At 48.2% G+C, this 25,656-nt stretch overlaps 1 protein-coding gene across 9 annotated transcripts in view; it reads left to right on the forward strand.

Annotated features, from left to right (window-relative positions):
* Positions 1 to 25,656, forward strand: part of LOC140389850 (RNA-binding motif, single-stranded-interacting protein 1-like) — a 433,449-nt gene that overhangs the window by 348,756 nt on the left and 59,037 nt on the right. For all 9 annotated transcript variants that reach the window (XM_072474452.1, XM_072474427.1, XM_072474477.1 and 6 more), the window contains exon 6: positions 22,313 to 22,392. In XM_072474452.1, coding sequence (XP_072330553.1) covers positions 22,313 to 22,392 — 80 coding nt within the window. The remainder of the gene's footprint in view (positions 1 to 22,312; positions 22,393 to 25,656) is intronic.

Raw genomic sequence — 25,656 nt, forward strand, 5'->3', positions numbered from 1 at the left:
TCGTGACTGGAAACCTGTGTTCAGTGGTGTCCTGCAGGGATCGGTGCTGGGTCCCTTGTTGTTTGTAGTGTGCATGAATGACCTGGATGTGAATGTCAGAGGTATGATAGTAAGTTCACAGATGACACAAAAATTGGTGGCGTGGTAAATAGTGAGGGGCAAGATCTTAGATTCCAGGACAATATAGATGGGCTGGTTAGATGGGCAGAAGAGTGGCAAATGGAATTTAACCACAAAAAGTGTGAGGTAATGCATTTTGGGAGAACTAAAAAAGCAAGGAAATATACAATGAATGGTCAGACCCTAGGTAGCACAGAGGATCAAAGAGAATTTGGGTATTCGGTTCACAGATTACTGAAGACAGCAGGACAGGTAGATCATAAAATCATAGAATTTACAGTGCACAAGGAGGCCATTTGGCCCATCGGGTCTGCCCCGGCCCTTGGAAAGAGCACCTTACCTAAGCCACACACCCCACTCTATCCCCATACCCCCACCCAACCTTTTTGGACACTAAGGGCAATTTAGCATGGCCAATCCACAAAACCTGCACATCTTTGGACTGTGGGAGGAAACTGGAGCACCCGGAGGAAACCCACGCACACACGGGGAGAATGTGCAGACTTTGCACAGACCGTGACCCAACCAGGAATCAAACCTGGGACCCTGGAGCTGTGAAGCAACTGCGCTAAACACTGTGCTACCGTGTCCTTGATAGGTGGTTCAGAAGGCCTATGGGATTTTTGCCTTTATTACGGAGGAATTGAATACAAGAGCAGGGAGGTTATCATGGAGCTGTATAAAAAGCTGGTTAAGCCCCTCATGGTGTACTTGATCTTCTCCAAGTGCAGAAATTCCTCTCCAGGTGCAGAAATTCCATCAGGTCCCCCAACCACGCCGAGGCCTTAGGCTCCACCGGGAACCTCCGCCTAAGCAGAATTTTCCTCAAGGCAATTAGTGAGGCGAAGGCTAGGACATCTGCCCTCGTCCCTGTCTGCAGCACTGACGAGTCCAATACTCTAAAAATGGCCACCAATGGGCACAGCTCCAGCTGAACGTCCAAAATCCCTGATATTATGTAAAACAGGAGACCCAGAAACCAATGAGCTTGGGGCAAGACCAAAACATGTGCGTGTGATTCGCTGACATCATGGAGCACCGGTCACACCTATCCTCCACCTCCTGAGAAGAACCCACTCATATAGATCCTGGTCAGGTGCGCCCTGTACACCACCTTGAACTGGATCAGGCTTAACCTCGCACATGAGCAGGTGAGTCCCACAGAATCCCGAAAGACATGCTTGTTCGGTGAATTGGACATTCTGAATTCTCACTCTGTGTACCCGAACAGGTTCCATAACGTGACAACTAGGGGATTTTCACCGTAAGATCATTGCAGTATTAATGTAAGTCTACTTGTGACACTAATAAAGATTATTATAAGATTATTATTATGAAGTTGACCCTGTGAAGAGCCTCACTCCATACTCCCCCCTCAAAAGACCACACCTCGCTCACCCTCCCACTTCCTCTTTACCTCCTCCAACGATGCGGCGGCATGGTAGCACAGTGGTTAGCACTGTTGCTTCTCCTTGCCAGGGATCCAGGTTCGATTCCCACTTGGGTCACTGTCTGTGCAATGTCTGCACGTTCTCCCTATGTCTGCGTGGGTTTCCTCTGGGTGCTCCGGTTTCCTCCCACAATCCAAAGATGTGCGGGTTAGGTGGATTGGTCACACTAAATTCCCCCGTAGTGTCCAAAAGTTAGGGGTTGCTAGGTTACGGGTTGGATGTGTGCGCTTAGGGAGGGTGCTCGTTCATGGGCTGATGTGGACTCGATGGGCCGATTGGCCTCCTTCTGCACTGTAAATTCTATGAAATCTATGATGCCAGCTCCATTGCCAACATCTGCCCACAGACCTCTGAAATCCTCCCCTCCCCTAACTCAGCCAAAGTCAGAACCCTGTCCACACACGTACCAAGGGAAATGAAGGAAGTTCCTTGCGTAAAAAATTGTGCACCTAAAAGTACCTGAATACATTCCCTCTCGGGAGCTGGAACTTCTCTAACAACTCATCCAGCCCGGCGAACCTACCCTCCAGAATCATGTTCCTAAACCTCTCCAACTCCTGCTCCCATATCCTAAACAATGAATTTAAGCCAGACGGCACAAATCTATGAGGCGGGAATCATTTCTGAGACTTAAGTGTTGACGCCGACACAGAATTCGTGGACATTCACGATAGCAAAACTGGTGCTGAACCTGGATCAATTCAGCAATTGTGGAGAGGCTAGCACTGGTGTCACATTGAACACAATCGATTCTAATGAAAAATGGTACGGGATTCGCCGGGCCCATGATTGACACTCGGGAGGCCGACAAGCTGCAGCCGCATATACACATTACAATCCCCACACACACTTATCCCAGCCAACAAGATGGAACTGGTTGTGCTGGAGCGTGTCCATACAGCTGATGGGTCAGCTGGGGCCAGAGGGCATCTAGGGGGGCTGGCCCGGAGGGACACTTATATAACCCGTGGCCCGAAGATCACAGTGGGCCATCAGCGGTGTGCGCAACTGCATGGCTGCCTTTCCGGCTGCAGCAATAGTGTCCGTCCACCCCGATCCCAGAGCCCTGTCCTGCTGCCCCCCCCCCCCGACCCTGGCAGAAGCCCCTGGCCAGCAGCACAACTGTCAGCAAACTATGGCAACGTTGGACACTTTCCATACCCTCTCTGTCTCCCTCAGCAGCCATGCTGCCGGTTTCATAATTTTTAAAAGCACAAGTGAGCCCGTGCCTGGGAACTCGGCCCCTAGAGGCGGAGCATCATGGAGGCCCCGGAAAATACCGGGTCAGGCACGCTAATGATATGCAATCGGTGTTTACTGGACGTGCATTCCGGTGCGCATTGTCGCTGTTGTCGAGGTGACGGAGAATAGCGATTTGGCGTCAAATCGACATCCACTGCGATTTTAGCGTCAGAACCTATTCTCCGTCCGATCGTGAATTATGATTTCACCATCATCAATAGAGAATCCCGCTCGTGCTTCCTGCAAATTGGAGCCAGGAATGTTAAAGAGCCCAGCAAAGTGGCTATCACCCCCGGGCTCAAAGAGAATCCGAAACGGGAGTGGTGCAGTAACCCGGGCCGTCAGACTTGACTCTATGCTAGAAACCTCCTCCATCCATCCTCATACAAAGTCCATGTTCTCGATCCACCCATGCACCTTATCGATATTTGCCACCCAGATGTCGAACAACAGATTGGGTAGTGCCAACCCCCTCCCGGCTACCTATTCCTTTGCAAAAATGTCCTACAAACTGAGGGGTCTTAACAGCCCAAACAAAAGTATATCAATTTATTAACCCTGCAAAAAAAAGACTTGGGGAGTGTGGTATTATCAGGTATTGCAGCAACCGAGAGGCTGAAGTTCCATTGATCAAACGTGGGGGTTTACCATTGGCTGTATAATATGTAGCTCCGCACTGATAGGCGGGGTATAAGAGTCGGTGCTGTCCCAGCAGCCCTCATTCTGTACCTGAGCTGCTGGGGAACAGTTCTAGTCTATTAAAGCCTTCAGTTATGCGTTAACCTCGTCTTTGCAGTAATTGATCGTGCATCAATTTAATAGACTACACTTGAGCAGAGAAGATGGAACGCCAAATCAAGCCGGAGTGTCTGCAACTCAGTCCCCAGGCGGCGAACTTAGCGGCGATTTTCAAACACTGGCTGGCGTGTTTCAAAGGCTACCTTGAGACGGCTGGCGGCACACCCACGGTGGAGCAGAAACTGCATCTCCTGCACTCAAGGGCAAGCCCTGGGATCTACACCCTCAGCGAGGAGGCAGAAGACTTTGATGCAGCCATCAAACTTTTAAAAGGACATTATTTCCGCTCAGTAAACCAGGTCTATGCACGTCACCTGCTTGCAACGAGACAACAAAGCCCCGGGGAATCGTTGGAGGAGTTCTACCGTGCGCTACTGGTGCTGGGCAGAAGCTGTGGCTGCCCGCAAGTTTCGGCGAGCGACCACACAGAACTCCTAATCCGGGATGCCTTCGTAACAGGTATGAGCTCCTCAGAGATCTGCCAGCGACTATTAGAGAAAGACACCCTGGACTGAGGGAGGCACGGGCCCTGGCAGGGTCCATGGACGTTGCCTCCAGGAACGCACAATCCTACGTGCCCGACCGCGCGGCGGCCCCCTGGGCAGCATGGAATCCCGCAGCGGCAGCCCCACAGACCTTCCCCCTGTCCCCGCAGGCCTGCGCTGTAAGACGGCCCGTCAACTCCGATGGGCCCCGCTGTTTCTTCTGCAGGCAAGAAAAGCACCCCCGCAAGCGCTGCCCAGCCCGCACATCGACCTGCAAAGGGTGCGGCAAGAAGGGCCATTTTTGGGGGGTCTGCCAGGCACGAGCGGTGGCCGCGGTCTCCAGCGGCGACTCTGTGCTGCCACAGTGAACTTTCCCTCGGGCCCCAGGCGGCCAGCAGTCACCGCCACCCCCGTATCCTTGGGCCACGTGCGGACACCACGCTGGACGGATAGGCGCCGTCATTTTGTCCATCTCCGACCACCATGTGCGAACCATGGGAGACGCCATCTTGGATAGGGCCCCAGAACCCCAGCCCGGCCGACTATATACTGCCCGATCAAAATTCACAGCTACTGCGTCTGGCCTCTGTGACTCTGGACAAAACTCGACATCGAACACTCTCAACAGCAACGACGATGGTCTTGAAATGAAATGAAATGAAAATCACTTATTGTCACAAGTAGGCTTCAAATGAAGTTACTGTGAAAAGCCCCTAGTCGCTACGTTCCGGCGCCTGTTCGGGGAGGCTGTTACGGGAATTGAACCGTGCTGCTGGCCTGCCTTGGTCTGCTTTCAAAGCCAGCGATTTAGCCCTGTGCTAAACAGCCTCATCAACGGCCACGAGACGTCCTGCCTGATCGACTCTGGGAGCACGGAGAGCTTTATACACCCCGACACGGTGAAGCGCTGTTCACTTTTTACCCAGCCTGTAAATCAAAGAATCTCCCTGGCCTCCGGTTCCCACTCAGTGGAGATAAAGGGGTTCTGTCTAGCAAACCTCACAGTCCAAGGAAGGAAATTCACCAATTTCCGCCTTTATGTCCTTCCGCACCTCTGTGTGGCTACACTCCTGGGGTTGGACTTCCAGTGTAACCTGCAAAGTCTGACCTTCAAATTCGGCGGCCCTATACCCCCCCATTACTGTCTGCGGCCTCGGGACCCTTAAGGTCGACCCGCCTTCCCTGCTTGCGAACATCACCCGGACTGCAAACTCGTCGCCACCAGGAGCAGATGGCACAGTGCCCAGGACCGGACCTTCATTAGGCCAGAGGTCCAAAGGCTACTAAGGGAAGGGGTCATTGAAGCTAGCAACAGTCCCTGGAGAGCCTAAGTAGTGGTGGTAAAGACCGGGGAGAAACATAGCATGGTCATTGAATACAGTCAGACCATCAACAGGTTTACGCAGCTGGACACGTACCCTCTCCCCAGCATATCCGACCTGGTAAACATGATTGTGCGTTATAAGGTCTTCTGCACGGTGGATTTCAAGTCCGCCTACCACTAGCTACCCCTTCGCACGAGCGACCGCAAATACACTGCCTTTGAGGCAGATGGGCGGCTCTATCATTTTTTAAGGGTTCCCTTCGGTGTCACTAACGGGGTCTCGGTCTTCCAACGCGAGATGGACCGAATGGTTGACCGGTACGGCTTGCACGCAACGTTTCCGTATCTCGATAACGTCACCATCTGCGGCCATGACCAGCAGGACCACAACACCAACCTCCGAAAATTCCTCCAGACCGCTAAAATCTATTTTTTAACGTACAATAAAGATAAATGCTATTTAGCACCAACCGTCTAGCCATTCTCGCCTACATAGTGCGAAATGGAGTTATAGGCCCCGACCCTGAATGCAGGGGCCCCCTCATGGAGTTCCCCCTCCCTCACTGCCCCAAGGCCCTGACGAAGCTGCCATGGAGGCCGAAGTCATGCTCCCGGAGTCGCACATGCCTGGACCCCCACCAGAATCACCACCGAGGCTCAGACAATCCCAGAGAACGACCAGGGCACCCGACCGACTGATTGCTTCATCTTAACCGATCTGTAACTGTAAATAATAAACACTGATTGTATATATCTGACATGACTGTAGATATCCTCTAAACACTGTAAGGAGGTATCACGGTACCTCCATATCTGATCACACATATCTGCTGCACGCTAACCCCCAATACGCCTACGTGGCGTTCCCTGACGGCCGACAAGATACGGTCTCCCTCCGGGACCTGGTGCCCGCCGGAACCACACGTGCACCCCAATCACCCCCCCCCCCCCCTCCGCAGCACCTCACAGGAGGGTCAGTCCTCCCACCGCTCCTGCCTGGGCCCTCCCACCCACCGACGCCCCCTACAGGCGCCTCCCTCCCAGGTCAACCGCTCTCCCCCCCCCCCCCCAGCGCCGCCTAGGGGTGACGAAGCTGCCATGGAGGCCGAAGCCACACTCCCGGAGTCGCAGACGCCTGGACCCCCACCGGAATCTCCACCGAGGCCCAGACGATCCCAGAGGGCGACCAGGGCACCCGACCGACTGATTGCTTCATCTTAATCGATCTGTAACTGTAAATAATAAACACTGACTGTATATATCTGCCATGACTGTAAATATCCTCTAAACACTGTAAGGAGGTATCACGGTACCTCCATATCTGATCACACCATGTTGAATACAGTTGTAGCCGCTGGACACCACTCCCGCCGGACTCTTTTTTTAACAGGGGGTGAATGTGGTACTATCAGGTTTTGCAACACTCGAAAGGCTGAAGTTCCATTGGTCAAACCTGGGGGTTTACCATTGGTTTCATAGTATGTAGCTCCGCCCAGATAGGCGGGGTATAATAGTGGGTGCCGTCCCAGCAGCCCTCATTCTGTACCTGAGCTGCTGGGGAACAGTTCTAGTCTATGAAAGCCTTCAGCTATGCTTTAACCTCGTCTTAGCAGTAATTGATCGTGCATCAGGGAGAAAGACTGATAGACACTGGAACAAAAAACAAAACCCTCAGGAGAATATTTATCCTCACCACCTGTGCCCTTCCTGCTGAGGTCAAAGGGAGGGCATCCCACCTTTTCAAATCGGCCTTCACCAGACTAGACAAGTTAAGTTTATGGAACGTGGCCCAGCCACGGGCCATTCAGATTTCCAGATACCGAAAGCTAGTCCTGGCCGGACGAAACGGCAGCCTCCCCTGACCAGCTCCCCTCCCCGGGGGGGTTCATTCTTGCCCAGATTCAGTTTGTATCCTGAAAAGAAGCAAAAGTTCCAGAGCAACTCATTATCTCCCCCACATGGAGAGTGGGTCCGTGATACATAGTAACAAATCGTCTGCATATAAGGACACACTGCTCGAATCATCACAACTTTTAAGAAGTATTTAGGTGAGCATTTCAAAATGCCATTGCATGCAAGGCTATGGACCATTGTGCAGGAAAATGCAATTAGAATAGGTGCTTGATGGCCAGCTCGGACGTGATGGACTGAAGGGCCTCTTTCTGTGCTATAAGACTCTATGACTTTTATTTAGTTCTTTTTTAAAATTAATTTAGAGTACCCAATTATTTTCTTTTCCAATTAAAGGGCAACTTAGCGTGGCCAATCCACCTAACCTGCACATATTTTGGGTTGTGGGAGTGAAACCCACGCAGACACGGGGAGAATGTGCAAATTCCACACAAACAGTGACCCGGGGCCGGGATCGAACTCGGGTCCTCGCCGCTGTGTGGCAGCAGTGCTAACCACTGCGCCACCGTGCCACCCTTAGTCTATTTGGTTCTAAAGGTTTTCTCAGTACAATTTCCCTGGTGATTGTAAATGTTTTATGTCCTTCCCTCTAATCTCTTCGTCAAGAATGCAGTGTTCAACCGAATATAATTTTGGGTGTATATCTCCAAAGAGTGGTTCAGCAATGCAAGCTTTCATTGCCTTATTGAATACGTGTCTGTCTGATTCAGGTTGATGAAGGGGAGCCAGTGGACATGGTTTATTTGTACTTTCAGAAGGCTTTTGACAAAGTCCTACATAAGAGATTAGCGTATAAAATTAAAGCGCATGAGATTAGGGGTAGTTTATTGAAATGGATAGAAAACTGGTTGGCAGGCAGGAAACAAAGAATAGGAATAAACGGGTCTTTTTCCAAATGGCAAGCAGTAACTAGTGGGATACTGCAGGGATCGGTGCTGCAACCCCAGCTATTCACTATATATCTCCAGAACATACATAGATTAACATAGAATTTACAGTGCAGAAGGAGGCCATTCGGCCCATCGAGACTGCACCGGCTCCTGGAAAGAGCACCCTACCCAAGGTCAACACCTCCACCCGATCCTCATAACCCAGTAACCCCACCCAACACTAAGGGCAATTTTGGACACGAAGGACAATTTATCATGGCCAATCCACCTAACCTAGAATGATAAAGTTGGATTGGTGGAGTGGGCGATAAAGTGGCAGATGGATTTAATACCGAGACGCGTGAGGTCATGCATTTAGGGAGGCCAAACAGTCATAGTACACAATTAATGGGAATACACTAAGAGAGGTAGATGAGGTGAGAGATCTTGGCGTACAAGCACACAGGCCCCTAAAACAGCAGTTCAAGTAGACAAGCTTGTTAAGAAAGTATTTAAGGGGCATCTTGACAAATACATGAATAGGATGGGAATAGAGGGATACGGACCCAGGAAGTGTAGAAGATTGTAGTTTAGTCGGGCAGCATGGTCGGCACGGGCTTGGAGGGCCGAAGGGCCTGTTCCGTACATTTCTTTGTTCTTTGTTCTTTGTATATGGAATGCTCTCCTTCTTTGGTAGAGGAATAGAATACAAAAGTAAGGATATAATGTTGGAACTGTATAAGACACTGGTGAAGCCACAACTGGAGTATTGTGTGCAGTTCTGGTCAATACATTACAGGAAGGATGTAATTGCTCTGGACAAGGTGCAGAGGAAGTTTCCAAGAATTTTGCCAGGGGCTGGTTTAGCACAGTGGGCTAAACAGCTGGCTTGTAATGCAGAACAAGGCCAGCAGCGCGGGTTCAATTCCCGTACCGGCCTCCCCAAACAGGTGCCGGAATGTGGCGACTAGGGGCTTTTCACAGTAACTTCATTGAAGCCTACTTGTGACAATAAGCAATAATTATTATTATAGAAAAGTGTAGTGACGAGGATAGGTTGGGGTTATTTTCCTTGGAACAAAGAAGGCCAAGGGGTGACTTAATTGAGGGGAAGAGATTGAGGGGAAGAGATAGAGTGGACAGGATAAAATTGTTTCAACTCCTTGAAGAATTCCAGTACATTTGTCAAGTATAATATCCCTATTTTAAATCCATGCTGCCTGTCTGATTCTGCGACTGTTTCCCAAGTGCTATAAAATCCTTGAAATGGATTGTCAAGCTTACAGGTCTATCATTCCCTTTTCTCTCTAGCTCCCTTTATAAATTGTGAAGTTAAATTAGCTACTCTCCAGTCTGTGGGAACTGTTCCAGAGTCTACAGAATCCTGGAAGATGACCACCAATGTATCCCTTATTTCTCAGGCCACTTCTTTAAGTACTCTGGGATGTAGATTCTCAGGCCCACTGGATTTATCGGCCTTCAATTCCATCAATTTTCCCAACGCCATTTCTCTACTAATACTGATATCCTACACTTCCCTCTCACTAAACACTTGTGTTCCCCAAGATTTCTGGTCTTATTTGTGTCCTCCTTTGTGAAGACGAACCAAAGTAGGTATTTAGTTGGACAGCCATTTCTTTGTTCCCCATGATAAATTTTCCTGTTTCTGATTGAGGCACCAGCATGTGTCTTCACCAATCTTTCTCTCTTCACATACCGACAGAAAGTTTTTATAGTCAGTTTTATGTTTCCCATAAGCTTACTCTCTGAATTGGCCCTCCTTTGCTGAATTCTAAACTGCTGCCAATCCTCAGACCTGGGGCAGGATTCTCCCATACCCGGCAGGGCGGGGGGTCCTGGCGGGACGGAGTGGCGTGAACCACTCCGGCGTCTGGCCGCCCCAAAGGTGCGGAATCCTCCGCACCTTCAGGGGCTAGGCCCGCCCCAGAGTGGTTGGCGCCCCGACGGCTGGAGTGGAAGGCCTTTGGCGCCCCGCCAGCCGGGGCCGAAGGGACTCCGCCGGCTGGCGCGGGTCTGTGCATATGCAGGAGCGTCAGCGGCTGCTGCCGTCATCCCCGCGCATGCACAGGAGGGTTCACCTACGCGTCGGCCATCGCGGAGGCTTATACGGCCGGCGCGTAGGAATAGAGTGCCCCCACGGCACAGGCCCGCCCGCGGATTGGTGGACCCCGATCGCAGGCCAGGCCACCATGGAGGCACCCCACGGGGCCAGATCGCCCCCCGCCCCCCCCGAGGACCCTGGAGCCCGCCCCCGCCACCAGGTCCCGCCGGTAAGGGAACAACTCCAATATACGCCGGCGGACCTGCATAGAACGGGCGGGACTTCGGCCCACCGCGGGCCGGAGAATCGCCGGGGGAGCCCGCCGACCGGCGCGGAGCGATTCCGGCCCCCGCCAAATCTCCAGTGCCGGAGAATTCGGCAGCTGGCGGGGGCAGAATTCACACCGTCCCCCTGCGATTCTCCAACCTGGCGAGGGGTCAGAGAATCCCGTCCCTGTTGTGTCAGAACCATGCCAGTTCTCTATTGATTCCCCCAAAATAACTTTCTGTTGAAATGTTGCCTTTGTTCAATATTTTGCATTGAAAGCAAAGATCCATTTTTGACATCAATAGAGTGGCTGAGTGGGGATTTAGTTTCTTAGGTAATACGTCACGAAAATGTCAAATGACGAATTTATTGCAAGTATTTTCATTTTATTGTAAGAACCCTGTTCAAATTTACACATCTACCTAAAGAATTAGCTGTATTCCAGCACAATCAGGGTAACCAACTGCCCTGGACTTCTGGGAGTGTCCCTGAATTTGGCTTCCCGTCCTGAGCACATCTTTCTGGGATGCTATTTGTCCCGGATCCCTCCAGGCAGCATGTGCAGATGCTCAGCCACAAGGGGGCAGCAGCACTGGCCAGTACACTGTTCTGAGAGTTGGACTGCTTCACCAAGTGGGTGCTTGGGATATATGCAGTGGCACACGCATCAGTGGCAGCAGCACTCGGGCCTGACCCAGGCGGGGTGGGTGGTCTGAAGTTGATTCCAACGGCGGCAGCACTCGCATACCTAGGTCTGGGGAGGGGTCAGGTCTGGCATAGACCTTGGGGGGACAGGGTCAGGCATGGAGGGTGAGCAGGGACCTCAGGCATCCTGTAGGGGATAGGGGGTCCAAGAAGTTCTGAGGAAGGGAGTGCAACAGGACCAAAGGGGAGTGGCGTCCATGCAGGCTGCTCCTCTGGTGTCATTAAGAACCCCACTCCCACATTGCCCTTCTGGTCTTGTCAGAAACCACACACTCACTGCTTTAGTCTTGTCAGCACCTCCCTACGCTCCTTCATTCCTCCATTCTTGTGACCCCTCCCTTTCTCCAGTCTTGTCAGCACTCCCCCATCCGCCTCCATGTTGGTCACCCTGATTTTTACACCCATCAAAACTCATAGGCAGGGACTTTGCACCCAAGTTTACCACAGGTGCAAATACTGACGTGGGTGCAAAATGGTACAGAAGTAAATAAACCGAGAATCTAACCGGGATCTTGCTTCCAGAACCCACCCGCCCCGCCAGTGACATAACGAGGATCCCACCCAGAGACATCGGAAAATGCATTTAAATAAATTATAATATCACTAAAGGGATTCCCCGCTCTATTATCCCCCCCCCCCCCCCCCCCCACAGAAATCTCCCCCCGCAAATGACAACCTGGTGAAAGGAATCTGCTGAGGGTAAGTACAGGGACATGCATGGGCATTCCCGATGTTGCTGGCTTTATCTGGCCCTGCCCCACCAGCCTGATGGCATGACAACGTGTCCAGATTATTTTTCATCCAAATGCTGCACAATATGCCGAGGAAAGCCAGCTATGTTGCCGGCAAGCGTCATGTCACTTTTCTCACCTGATTGCAAAGATGATTCTGGATGGGAGCGAAAGCAACAGGGTAGTTGTTATGGGGGACTTTAACTTTCCAAAATATTGACTGGAAACGCTATAGTTCGAGTACATTAGATGGGTCTGTTTTTGTCCAATGTGTGCGGGGGGGGTTCCTGACACTATAGATAGGCCATTGAGAGGCGAGGCGAGGCCATATTGAATTTGGTACTGGGTAATGAACCAGGACAGGTGTTAGATTTGGAGGTAGGTGAGCACTTTGGTGATAGTGACCACAATTCGATTACGTTTACTTTAGTGATGGAAAGGGATAGGTATATACTGCAGGGCAAGAGTTATATCTGGGGGAAAGGCAATTATGATGCGATGAGGCAAGACTTGGGATGCATCGGATGGAGAGGAAAACTGCAGGGGATGGGCACAATGGAAATGTGGAGCTTGTTGAAGGAACAGCTACTGCATGTCCTTGATAAGTATGTACCTGTCAGGCAGGGAGGAAGTGGTCGCCAAGGGAACCGTGGTTTATTAAAGCAGTCGAAACACTTGTCAAGAGGAAGAAGGAGGCTTATGTAAAGATGAGACATGATGGTTCAGTTAGGGCGCTCGAGAGTTACAAGTTAGCTAGGAAGGACCGAAAGAGAGAGCTAAGAAGAGCCAAGAGGGGGCATGAGAAATCGTTGGCAGGTAGGATCAAGGATAACCCTAAAGCTTTCTGTAGATACGTCAGGAATAAAAGAATGACTAGGTAAGAGTAGGGCCAGTCAAGGACAGCAGTGGGAAGTTGTGCGTGGCGCCCGAGGAGATAGGAGAGGTGCTAAATGAATATTCTTCGTCAGTCTTCACACAGAAAAAAGACAATGTTGTCGAGGAGAATACTGAGATTCAGGCTACTGGACTAGAAGGGCTTGAGGTTCATAAGGAGGAGGTGTTAGCAATTCTGGAAGGTGTGAAAATAGATAAGTCCCCTGGGCCAGATGGGATTTATCCTAGGATTCGCTGGGAAGCTAGGGAGGAGATTGCTGAGCCTTTGGCTTTGATCTTTAAGTCATCTTTGTCTACAGGAATAGTGCCAGAAGACTGGAGGATAGCAAATGTTGTCCCCTTGTTCAAGAAGGGGAGTAGAGACAACCCCGGTAACTATAGACCAGTGAGCCTTACTTCTGTTGTGGGCAAAATCTTGGAAAGGTTTATAAGAGATAGGATGTATAATCATCTGGAAAGGAATAATTTGATTAGAGATAGTCAACGAGGTTTTGTGAAGAGTAGGTCGTGCCTCACAAACCTTATTGAGTTCTTTGAGAATGTGGCCAAACAGGTGGATGAGGGTAAAGCAGTTGATGTGGTGTATATGGATTTCAGTAAAACGTTTGATAAGGTATCCCACGGTAGGCTACTGCAGAAAATACGGAGGCATGGGATTCAGCGTGATTTAGCAGTTTGGATCAGAAATTGGCTAGCTGGAAGAAGACAAAGGGTGGTGGTTGATGGGAAATGTTCAAACTGGAGTCCAGTTACTAGTGGTGTACCACAAGGATCTGTTTTGGGGCCACTGCTGTTTGTCATTTTTATAAATGACCTGGAAGAGGGCGTAGAAGGATGGGTGAATAAATTTGCAGATGACACTAAAGTCGGTGGAGTTGTGGACAGTGCGGAAGGATGTTACAAGTTACAGAGGGACTTAGATAAGCTGCAGCACTGGGCTGAGAGGTGGCAAATGGAGTTTAATGCAGAAAAGTGGAGGTGATTCATTTTGGAAGGAATAACAGGAAGACAGAGTACTGGGCTAATGGTAAGATTCTTGACAGTGTGGATGAGCAGAGAGATCTCGGTGTCCATGTACATAGATCCCTGAAAGTTGCCACCCAGGTTGAGAGGGTTGTTAAGAAGGCGTACGGTGTGTTAGCTTTTATTGGTAGAGGGATTGAGTTTCGGAGCCATGAGGTCATGTTGCAGCTGTACAAAACTCTGGTGCGGCCGCATTTGGAGTATTGCGTGCAATTCTGGTCGCCCCATTATAGGAAGGATGTGGAAGCATTGGAAAGGGTGCAGAGGAGATTTACCAGAATGTTTCCTGGTATGGAGGGAAGATCTTATGAGGAAAGGCTGAGGGACTTGAGGCTGTTTTCGTTAGAGAGAAGAAGGTTAAGAGGTGACTTAATTGAGGCATACAAGATGATCAGAGGATTGGGTGGACAGTGAGAGCCTTTTTCCTCGGATGGTGATGTCTGGCACGAGGGGACATAGCTTTAAATTGAGGGGAGATAGATATAGGACAGATGTCAGAGGTAGATTCTTTACTCAGAGAGTAGTAAGGGCGTGGAATGCCCTGCCTGCAACAGTAGTGGACTTGCCAACACTAAGGGCATTCAAATGGTCATTGGATTAGCATATGGACGATAAGGGAATAGTGTAGATAGGCTTTAGAGTGGTTTCACAGGTCGGCGCAACATCGAGGGCTGAAGGGCCTGTACTGCGCTGTAATGTTCTATGTTCTATGAGCCAGCACTCGGAAGAGAAAAAAAGAAAATCCCATCCATAGACTTGAAAATATGTTTAGCAAACCTGTTTGCCTTGAATCGCCATGTGTGAAGGATAACATCACACATTTATGTATCTTTTATATCATTATACTGTATTCTTGAAAAAAATTAAGGTTTATCAAAATGTTTCCATACAAGCAGAACCAAAGTATGTATTTAGATTGTGTTACAAAGCAGAGGTTAAAGAATATCATCACATTTCATCATGTTTAGCAAAAGACTTGGCATAATTACTTCGTTATTGGAAATTTAGGAGCAAAATATATTATTTGCTGTTGATCTTTAATTGAAAAACTCAACAAGAGCATTTTCCACTTCTTTCAGAAGGTGTTAACTCCTTGCTTGGGTGCTGTTCCACTGATACTTACCGGCTTGTACCTCACCTAAGTGACTACTTTTCATGTGTGAACCTCAATAGTACAAAGATCTGCAGGTTAGGTGAGAGAGCGGGGGGGAGTGGGCCTAGGTAGGGTGCTCTTTCAGAAGGTCGGTGCAGATTCAATGGGCCGAATGGCCTCCTTCCGCACTGTCGGGGTTCTATGGATAGTGAGTGTTAGCAAGCTAGTCAACCAGCAAATGCATCACATAAAACATTATTCTATTGTTACCTTGAGTGATGTTTGCACCAATTCCAGTTAGTAGCACCCCAGATGGTGCCTTGGATTGGATTGGATTGGATTGGATTGGATTGGATTGGATTGGATTTGTTTATTGTCACGTGTACCGAGGTACAGTGAAAAGTATTTTTCTGCGAGCAGCTCAACAGATCATTAAGTACATGAGAAGAAAAGGGAATAAAAGAAAATACATAATAGGGCAACACAACATATACATAAGCACTGGCATCGGATGAAGCATACAGGGTGTAGTGTTAATGAAATCAGTCCATAAGAGGGTCATTTAGGAGTCTGGTAACAGTGGGGAAGAAGCTGTTTTTGAGTCTGTTCGTGCGTGTTCTCAGACTTCTGTATCTCCTGCCCGATGGAAGAAGTTGGAAGAGTGAGTAAGCCGGGTGGGAGGGATCTTTGATTATACTGCCCATTTCCCCAGGCAGCGGGGAAAGAGCACCCTACCTGGTTGTCATGCTAACAACACAGGAAGTGATGATAAACTCTGACATCTTCCTGATGAGTTTGACCCAAATGTGTTCCTGCTTTAACTAGCTGAACCAAAGGGGAATTTGCTAAACCAACTTGTAAAATGAAGAATATTCGTGATAAAACTCAGGAATGATTTCCAAGCTTCAGCTAGATCATCTACTTTTTGTTTTGAAAATATTTGTATTTGGTTTTTAATATTTTAACATTTTATCCATAAAACAAAACAACAAGAACACTGAAACCCACGCCCACTCTACCAATCAACACCCCAATAACTCAAAGAATAGCCCCCTCATGCCTATCTCTCCCCCCCCCCCCCCCCAGTAGCTTACGGTAACCAACTCTCGAAAGTGAACAATAAACAGAGGGGTGGAACCCCTCCATCGTCCCCCTCAAGGTAAACTTAACCTTTTCCAAATACAGGAACTCCATCAGGTCCGCAAGCCAAACAGAGGCACAGGGTGGAGAGGCTGACCTCCACCCCAACAGGACCCACCTATCAGCGAGGCGAAGGCTAAAACATCTGCCCCTGCTACTGTCTGCAGTTCCGGCAAGTCCGACATCCCAAATATGGCCCCCAGGGAATTAGGCTCCAGATCCACGTGCAAAATCGCCAACATGGTGCTGAAAAAGGAACCCCAAAATTCCTCAAACTTCGAGCAGGGCCAGAACATATGTACATGGTTGGCCGGACCTCTCCAACACCCCTCACAAGTGTCCTCCACCCCCTCAAACAACAGGCTCATCGTCGACCTCATCGGGTGTGCTTTGTGCTCCACCTTTAACTGTAGTATGCCCAGCCTCTCACACGAGGTTGAGGCGTCTACCCTCCACAACACCTTACACCACAACCCCTCCTCCAATGCCACCCCTAACTCCTCCTCCCACTTGGCCTTAACCCCCTCCAGTGACACCATATTAAATCATCTATTTATGATCTAGATCAGTGTGGGAAGCTGCAGTAAAGGTATTTCAATTTTAAGTGAGTGCTCCAGAGGTTTATCAGGACATAATACCAGAAAATATCAACCAATATTATCCAAAAGCAGAATTAGCTTTCACATAAATGCCAATGACACCCTGCTTTACTTCACCACCTCTTTTGACTATTTCACTGTTGCTAAATTATCAGACTATTTTGCTGCAACCAATATTGGATGAGTAGAAATTTCTTTCAAGTAAATATTAGGAAGACTGAATCCATTGTTTTTGGCACCTGCACCAAACCCTGTTCCCTAGCTACCCACTCCATCCCTCTTTCTGGCAACAGTCTGAAATTAACTCAGTCTGTTCACAACCTTGGGGCGTAATTTTCTAAACATTGCGGAGTGCTGGAACAGGCGAGGAAAGCAATGTGAAACTTGCTGGTTTCATCGCTGCCTTTTCTAGCCAGATCAAACGGCGCTGTGCATTTTCATAGTGCTGGCGAGGATCACGCAGGCAGCTGGGGGAGGGTGTGTGTGGCCTAAACCCGTCTGCAGAGCCAGGATTCAGAGATCGGGGTGCCATTTTTCAAGGGCAAATTCAAGTTAAAGACCACCCGCCCCCATCTTCACTGGCATCGGGCCCTTGGAGGCCCCGCTTCCCTGAATATTAAAATCCATGCAAATGCTTGATATTGAGGTTCATGCTGTCTCTGGTGTGAATCTGAGTACATCCTCGGCAGGGGGTGGGGAAGATCTCAAAGTGAGATCTCCCTGTGCAAATTCCATTATGGGTCTCTCACGGGAGTTAGTGGCCATAATGGGATTTGCGTCTGTGGTGAACAGTATCGGAAAATCGCCCTCTTGGTATCACGTTTGATGCCAAGTTGAGCTTCTGGCCCTATCTAGGTGTTACCAATAAGACTGGCTATTTCCACCTTCGTAACATTTCCCAACTTTGCCCTTGCCTCAGCTCTTCTGCTGCTGAAACCCTCACAAATGTCTTTGTTGCCTCTAGACTCAACTAGACTCTAGTTGCCCACATTCTAACCTCTGTACACTTTGAGGTTATTGAAAGCGCTGCTGCCCGTCTTTTAACTTGCAGCAAGTTCACTGACCTGCTTTGGCTCCGAATTAAGAAATGTTTGATTTTTAAATTCTCTTTCTTATTTTCAAATCCCTCTTTAATAAGTACATGATGAGTCCACACCAAGTAAAATATAGAAATGTAGTTTTATTTACAACACAATATATACACTGCCATTAGATCCTACCCGATTCCTGTTCTGGTTGGTGACATACTGGCTCACTGTTATAACCCTACAGGAGGCCCAGGGAGCTGCAATCTCAGAGTTCCTGTGGCCTCACCTGAGTACCATTTACCCAGATGAGGGGGGCGGGGCTACCCTCCCTTTTCCTAGGACTGCTGGGACATAAGTACCCCAGCCCGGGTGTTGGCCAGCGTGGGACACCCTTCGGGGAGTAGGAGGTGTAAAATAGTAAGGAGAATAAATAAAAATTTATCTGAAGTCATCACTTCCAAGTGGTCGTTTGCCTAAGCATTTACACCAACCTTTTGTACAAAGGTTAATAGAGATCCCCTGCCCCTGGTGGGAGAGACCATGGGCGGGATTCTCCGAGCCACCACACCGAAATGGCGCTCGGCGCGGGGGCGGAGAATGAGGCGTCAGACTCGCAATCGGGTCCGACGCCTTCCCGCAATTCTCTGCGGACCGGAGAATCGTTGCCAGTTGCGGGTGACACAGCTCCGGTTGGGGCCATTGAAAGAGGCCGCCCTGGTGGGGGGCGGGGGGCGGCCTCCAGGATGGCCAGGCTCGCGATCGGGGACCACCAATCAGCGGGCACGGGCGATCTGGGGGTGGCCTATATTGTTGGGGCCGGCTTGCTGTGTGGGTCCGCCATGTTGCGCAGGGCCACCGCCACACGGACCCGCGGCCAGAAGAGCAGGGCCCCACATCAGCAGCCGGAGCTAAATTGACTACTCTGGGGCCCTGCAAGCCCCCTTCAAAACGGAGAATCACTCTGGACTTTCTGGAAAAATGTCCAGAGTGACTTGCGCCCGTTTTCTCGCGGGCGTGGGGACATAGCTCCATTTTCAGAGAATTCTGCTCCTTATTCTGCAAGGACCACGGGAAAGATAATCATGCCCACCCTATAGGTCCCGTGTGGGCTATTATACCCTCCATGACCCCTCTCCTCCCTATGTCTGTATGCTCCACCAACCCTACAACCCTCTGAAATATCTGCAGTCTTCTAATTCTGGCCTCTTGCGATCATCAATTTTAATTGCTCCACCATTGCTAGCTGTGCTTTTGGTTGCCTGGGCCCCAAGCACTAGATACCCTCCGCACAGCTCTCTGTCTCTCTCTACCTCGTTTTCCTCCTCTAAGATGCTTCTTAAAACCTACCTCTTTGCCAATCTTTTAGTCATCTGACCTCATAAATTTTAAATTCAAAATAAGTTAACTCCTGAGCCTTCTTTATGTGACACTGCCCCGCTCCTGGCCAGAACATTGAGGAGAGGGCCACAGTACAGATACAAACAGCACACGGTAGCAGTGGGCATCACGGTAACATAGTGGTTAGCACATTTTCCTCACAGCTCCAGGATCCCAGGTTCGATTCCCAGCTGTGTCACTGTCTAAGTCCAAAGATGTGCGGGTTAGGTGGATTGGCCATGCTAAATTGCTCTTAGTGTCCAAAAAGGTTAAGTGGGGGTTACGGGCATAGGATAAATACGTGGGCATTAGTGGGGTGCTCTTTGTAAGGGCCGGTGCAGACTCGATGGGCTGAATGGCCTCCTTCTGCACTGTAGGTGCTATGATTCTATGGAACAAGGGGCTAGGAAGCTGTCCTTGGCCACATGCTGCTCTCTAGGCAGGAAGGGGATTTTTTTAAAGGGTGCTCCTATTTGCGCTGAAAAAAATTACGCCCCCTTCCCCCCAACTTCCTGCATGGATGTGGCACTCTTTCTCTCTCTCTCTCTCTCTCTCTCTCTCTCTCTCTCTCTCTCTCTCTCTCTCTCCTCCCTCCCCCCCCCCCCCCCCCCCCCCCCCGAACTACTGTCAGGGTGGCAATGGCACTGCCTGGGCATGTCCCTTTCCACCTGGGGTGCCATACTTACCTTTGTGTCCCCAGCAGGTTCTCATCAACTGCTTCATGTTTTCAAATACCTGTTGTAAATCTTGATGTCAGGTCAGCGAGGTGGGATTTTTTTATGTGGGGGAAATATGGCGGGATAACACTTTCTAGTGTATTTAAATGTATTATGCTGCCAGCAAGGGATGGGGGTGGGCGGAATTGGAAAATGAGATGTCACCGGCAAGAATCTAATATTTCGATTCTTGCGAGATTTTGCACCCATGTTGCCATTTGCACTCACATTAAATGTGGGTACAAAATCACCGCCCCATCGATCTGCAGAACCCTCAGGTTATTAACAGAGGCCGCAGCAATGGATCAATCTCAAGGCAGGCACATAATTGTGTTTTCAATTGCTAATGCCCTCTTTTCACAGGGTAGATAGGGTTAAAATTGACACCTGTGTGTTGAGGATCAGAGAAGCACTGTAGGTCAGCATGGACGATTGGATGAGAAATTAGTTTGCAACAAATTCGTGTTTACGGAGAGAGCGAGATGCAAGGTCACTCAGATGATGTTTGAAAAATCTAAAATAAGGCATCTTCAAAATGCTGCAAGTTAGCAATGTACTGGTGGTGCCTCCGACATTGCTCACATCTTAGAGACAAACTGCAATCCTGTGGTTCATCTCATACCTGGAATCAGCTAGCAGCAGAAAGACTATTCTATTCATTCATGTGATATAGTTAAATAGATACATTCGGATTGATGTTCTGGTGTTTTGCAAGCTTTCATTGTTGCTATTTTAAACATATCAGTCATATATTGTTTCAGATTTTTCTATACTTGGGAAACATACGTTTTGGAATTTCTCGCAACCATAGCATGGAATTAAGAAATTTTAAATCTGTTGGTATATAAATTGTTCAATGAGAAATTAAATTTAGTTGAATTGATAGACCATTTTTTTGAACAGTGCTTAAGAATTTGAATTTATGAAATTGGTGCATTTTTGGTGTTGGTGTGTCAGGGGACTCTGATTGACAGCAGCCCGGGATAAAAAGTGGAGATAATGAATATCTAAGCATGTTATCTAAGGATAACAAACATTCATTGGCAAGTTTCAGTTCTGCTTTGCAAAAATTATATTGGCTTTTTATTATATGTACAGCTAATTATATTAGCTGTAGGGGGACTCTATGATTTCTATTCTTCTGATTTTTTAATTGAAATATCTTTGAAGTGTTTTTAACATTTTTAACAATTATTTCTTTGTAAGTTAATTTCTTAAATGAAAACCATAGAAATATTTCTCGCAGTTTTAGTCAACAGGATGAGCAAAACTTGATAAAAAGATGGAACAAAGAAATTCAATGACCTGCTTCACGCCATTAATCATTGAAGTGACCATTGGGCAGCACGGTAGCATTGTGGATAGCACAATTGCTTCACAGCTCCCGGGTCCCAGGTTCGATTCCGGCTTGGGTCACTGTCTGTGCGGAGTCTGCACATCCTCCCCGTGTGTGCGTGGGTTTCCTCCGGGTGCTCCGGTTTCCTCCCACAGTCCAAAGATGTGCAGGTTAGGTGGATTGGCCATGATAAATTGCCCTTAGTGCCCAAAATTGCCCTTAGTGTTGGGTGAGGCTACTGGGTTATGGGGATAGGGTGGAGATGTTGACCTTGGGAAGGGTGCTCTTTCCAAGAGCTGGTGCAGACCCGATGGGCCGAATGGCCTCCTTCTGCACTGTAAATTCTATGATAATCTATGACACACATTTTCATTTTTTCCCTTGTGTTTGAGTAGAATGGTAAATTTTCGAAAATCGTTTTGATTATGAGAAGTATTTTTTTGTAACAATCATCATTGTCACAAGTAGGCTTACATTAACACTGCAAAGAAGTTGCTGTGAAAAGCCCCGAGTCGCCACATTCCGGAGCCTTTTCGAGTCCACTGAGGGAGAATTTAGAATGTCTAAATTACTTAACAGCACGTCTTTCGGGACTTGTGGGAGGAAACCGGAGCACCCGGAGGAAACCCATGCAGACACGGGAGAGAATGTGCAGACTCCGCACAGACAGTGACCCAAGTCGGGAATTGAACCTGGGACCCTGGTGCTGTGAAGCAACAGTGCTAACCACTGTACTGCCATGCTACCACTGTGCTACTGTGAAGTTTTGTAGCAAAACCTCGGCAACAACTCAAATTCAGGCATTCAGTAGATAACCTCCAGCATTTCTTAGTGTTGTGGGGACACTTAATAATACAAACCACCTGTGGGTAAGGAAAGAGCCCACCTGGATTCTAGGCTGCACTGTAACACCATCAAGGAAAAGCTTTTGACCAGGCACAATCTGCACATCAGGAAAATAATAATATTTGGTAGGTAAATTATTAAGTGCAGATGAAATTGGAAAAATAAAATTTTAAAATTTAAATCCACTTACTAGTTTTCCTTAGACTAAAAGATGATACTTAATGTGTTTTCAGATCATTTTGCAAGCACACGGACCTGTCCTCTTCAATAATCATTTATTTTCCCCCTTTACTAGGATGGAATCGACAGAGAAGTGTGAAGCAGTTATAACACATTTTAATGGCAAATTTATTAAGACCCCGCCTGGTGTCCCTGGTAAGTTTTGATGACCTTTCCTTTACCGACTGAGGATGTGGTTTGTTGGAACCGATTGCTTTGCTGATCGCAACAATGGAAAAATGCATGAAATGTGATTGTTTCTGAGAAAAGCTGATGCACACTGGAATTGTTGATTGTCGTGTTTCAATGATTTAAGTACAAAATGGAGAAGGATTGTATTGCACAACCTGGAGGAAGTAAATTTTATGAAGAAGCGGTCCAATCTTCCTGTGGGATGCAATTAAATCAGAATTTCATAGGTTTCAGTCATGCTCCACATCTTGATGGCATAATCTAGATTGACACTTTCATGTATTGCTGAAGAAATTGTATATTTTTATGATGAGCTGTAAAATCAAGCTCGGTCAGCTTGTTGAAGTGGATGTAAAATGGTGATATTTTCATGGACATCTCTCAATATCTTGCTCAATATGCACCCCTCAAACAGAAGTACAAAAACTAGTGATTTATTTGTAGACTTTACCGTGTAAAATTGGTGTCACATTTGCCGATATTACAACAGCGACTGCACTTCGCAAGTAATCCATTAGTATTAAAGCATTTGGGAGGTCCTGAGAATGTAGAATGTATCACATAAATTTCTCAAATTTCTTTGCTTCTCAAAGAAGCAGAAAATTGTGCTTATTCTTTTGCTGTTCCAGCCTAGGTGTTTGATTTGCTTTGATTTGATTTATTGTCACATGTACCGAAGTACAGTGAAAAGCATTTTTCTGCGGCCAAGGGAACGTACACAGTACGTACATAGTAGACAAAAGAATAATCAACAGAGAACATTGACAAATGGTACATCGACAAACTGTGATTGGCTACAGTGCGGAACAAGGGGCCAAACAAAGCAAATACATGAGCAAGAGCAGCATAGGACGTCGTGAATAGTGTTCTTACAGGGAACAGATCAGTCCGAGGGGGAGTCGTTGAGGAGTCTTGTAGCTGTGGGGAAGAAGCTGTTCCTATGTCTGGATGTGCTGGTCTTCACACTTCTGTACCTTCTGCCTGATGGAAGGGTATGGAAGAAGGCAATCCCTGGGTGGTAGGGGTCTCTGATAATGCTGTCTGCCTTCCTGAGGCAGCGGGAGGGGGGTGGCAAGCTTGTGTGATGCGTTGGGCTGAGTTCACCACACTCTGCAGTTTCTTGCGATCTTGGACCGAGCAGTTGGCATACCAAGCTGTGATGCAGCCAGATAGGATGCTCTCTATCGCACATCTGTAGAGGTTTGTGAGAGTCGATGCAGGCATGCCAAATTTCTTTAGCTTCCGTAGGAAATAGAGACGTTGTTGGGCTTTCCTGACTGTTGCATCAACGTGAGTGGACCAGGACAGACTGTTGGTGATGGTGACCCCCAGGAACTTAAAGCTATCGACCATCTCTACTTCGGAGCCATTGATGCAGACGGGAGTATGTGTCATGCGACACCTCCTGAAGTCGATGATCAGTTCCTTGGTCTTTGACATTAGAGAGAGGTTGTTTTCGGTACACCGTGCAACCAAGTGATTTATCTCCCTTCTGTAGTCTGATTCATCATTGTTTGAGATATGCCCCACCACAGTTGTATCATCTGCAAACTTATAGATTGAGTTGGAATTAAATCTTGCCACATAGTTGTGTGTGTATAGGGAGTACAGTAGAGGATTGAGGACACATCCTTGCGGGGCCCCGGTGTTGAGGCCTATTGTGGAGGAAATGCTGTTTCCTGTCCTGACAGATTGCGGTCTGTTGGTGAGGAAATCAAGGATTCAGCTGCACAGGGAGGGGTCAAGTCCAAGATTGCAGAGTTTGGTTTTGGTTATTAGTCTTGTCAGGATAATGGTGTTGAAGTCGATGAACAGCAGTCGAGGTGTTCAAGTGTTGATTGTAGGGCCAGGGAGATGGCATCTGCTGTGGATTGGTTGCGGTGATAGGCAAACTGCAGTGGATCGAGACCTTTTGGGAGATTGGCAGTGGTCCGCCTCATGACTAGTCGCTCAAAGCATTTCATGATAACAGACGTCAGGGCCACAGGTCAGTAGTCACTGAGGCACGCTACCTTGTTCTTTTTTGGTACTGGTATTATGGTGGTCTTCTTTAAGGAGGTGGGGACCTCAGAGCGGAGAAGTGAGGTGTTGAAGATATCTGCGAATACACTCGCCAGCTGCTAAGCGCAGACTCTGAGTGCTCGCCCATGACTCCATCGGGGCCCGTCGCTTTCCGCGGATTCACTTTCAAGAAGGAAGCTCTTACCGCTTGAGGCTGTAATGTTGTATTCACCTTAACTACCACAAAAAACAGGTTAGTTAATCTGCTGCCTTCGCTACTGCTGGTCTATTGGAATAATAGCTTAGTCTGTTGCCTGAACAAGCCTGAGGAGAGAACACCTGTGTAGGCAGGCTCATGCATTGTGAAAATATGAATATATGGGGGAAATCAGCTATTGCAGAATTGGCAGACTTGTTTAGATTTCCTTGTGGTAATGGTCCATAACAAAACATAAATGATTGAGTGAAGTCCCAACAGTTGCTATACAAAGAATCTGCTCAACCAATTCCACTCCAGGCTCTGAAATAATTCTGAAAACACTGCGTGTAGACTGAATGTGCCGCTATGTGGACCCTGGCAGAAAGGATATTATAATATTCACTTATTGTCACAAGTAGGCTTCAAGGCTTCAATGAAGTTACTGTGAAAAGCCCCTAGTCACCACATTCCGGCGCCTGTTTGGGGAGGCTGGTACGGGAATTGAACACACGCTGTTGGCTTGCCTTGGTCTGCTTTAAAAGCCAGCTATTTAGCCCTGTGCTAAACCAGCCCCTTGGATATTGGAGGGGAGGATGTTACAGTGTGTTATTGATGCCTCTGGTGTTGCTGGAGGTGAGAGAGATGTGTTCTGGTGCAGGCTGAACCTGGTGCAAAGATGTTATCCTAAATTCTCGTGGTTACTGTGAGTAAATGCCATGTGGAAAGATGTGCACCGTTTTACCATGTTTTCATGGCCTTATCCTCTGCTCCCTAGTTCTGCATCTAGGGGCACCAGGTTGAGTCAAATGATCGTGCTGGGCCAGACACATTATTGTTTCCTGTTGTAAGGGTCCTTTGTATTCTGTTTATTCCCTATATCCTCTTGTATTTTTGCTGTTACATTTTTGATCCATGGATGTTTAACGGACCTGTGACTTTAAGGCAAAGCAGCCTGTAAGCAACCTGTGTCTTTAATTCAAACAGAAGTTTCTGGAAGGCAATGATGGAGATTAGCTGGCATCAATGAT

The sequence above is a fragment of the Scyliorhinus torazame genome, chromosome 2, assembly GCF_047496885.1.
Source record: "Scyliorhinus torazame isolate Kashiwa2021f chromosome 2, sScyTor2.1, whole genome shotgun sequence".
Lineage (NCBI taxonomy): Eukaryota > Metazoa > Chordata > Chondrichthyes > Carcharhiniformes > Scyliorhinidae > Scyliorhinus > Scyliorhinus torazame.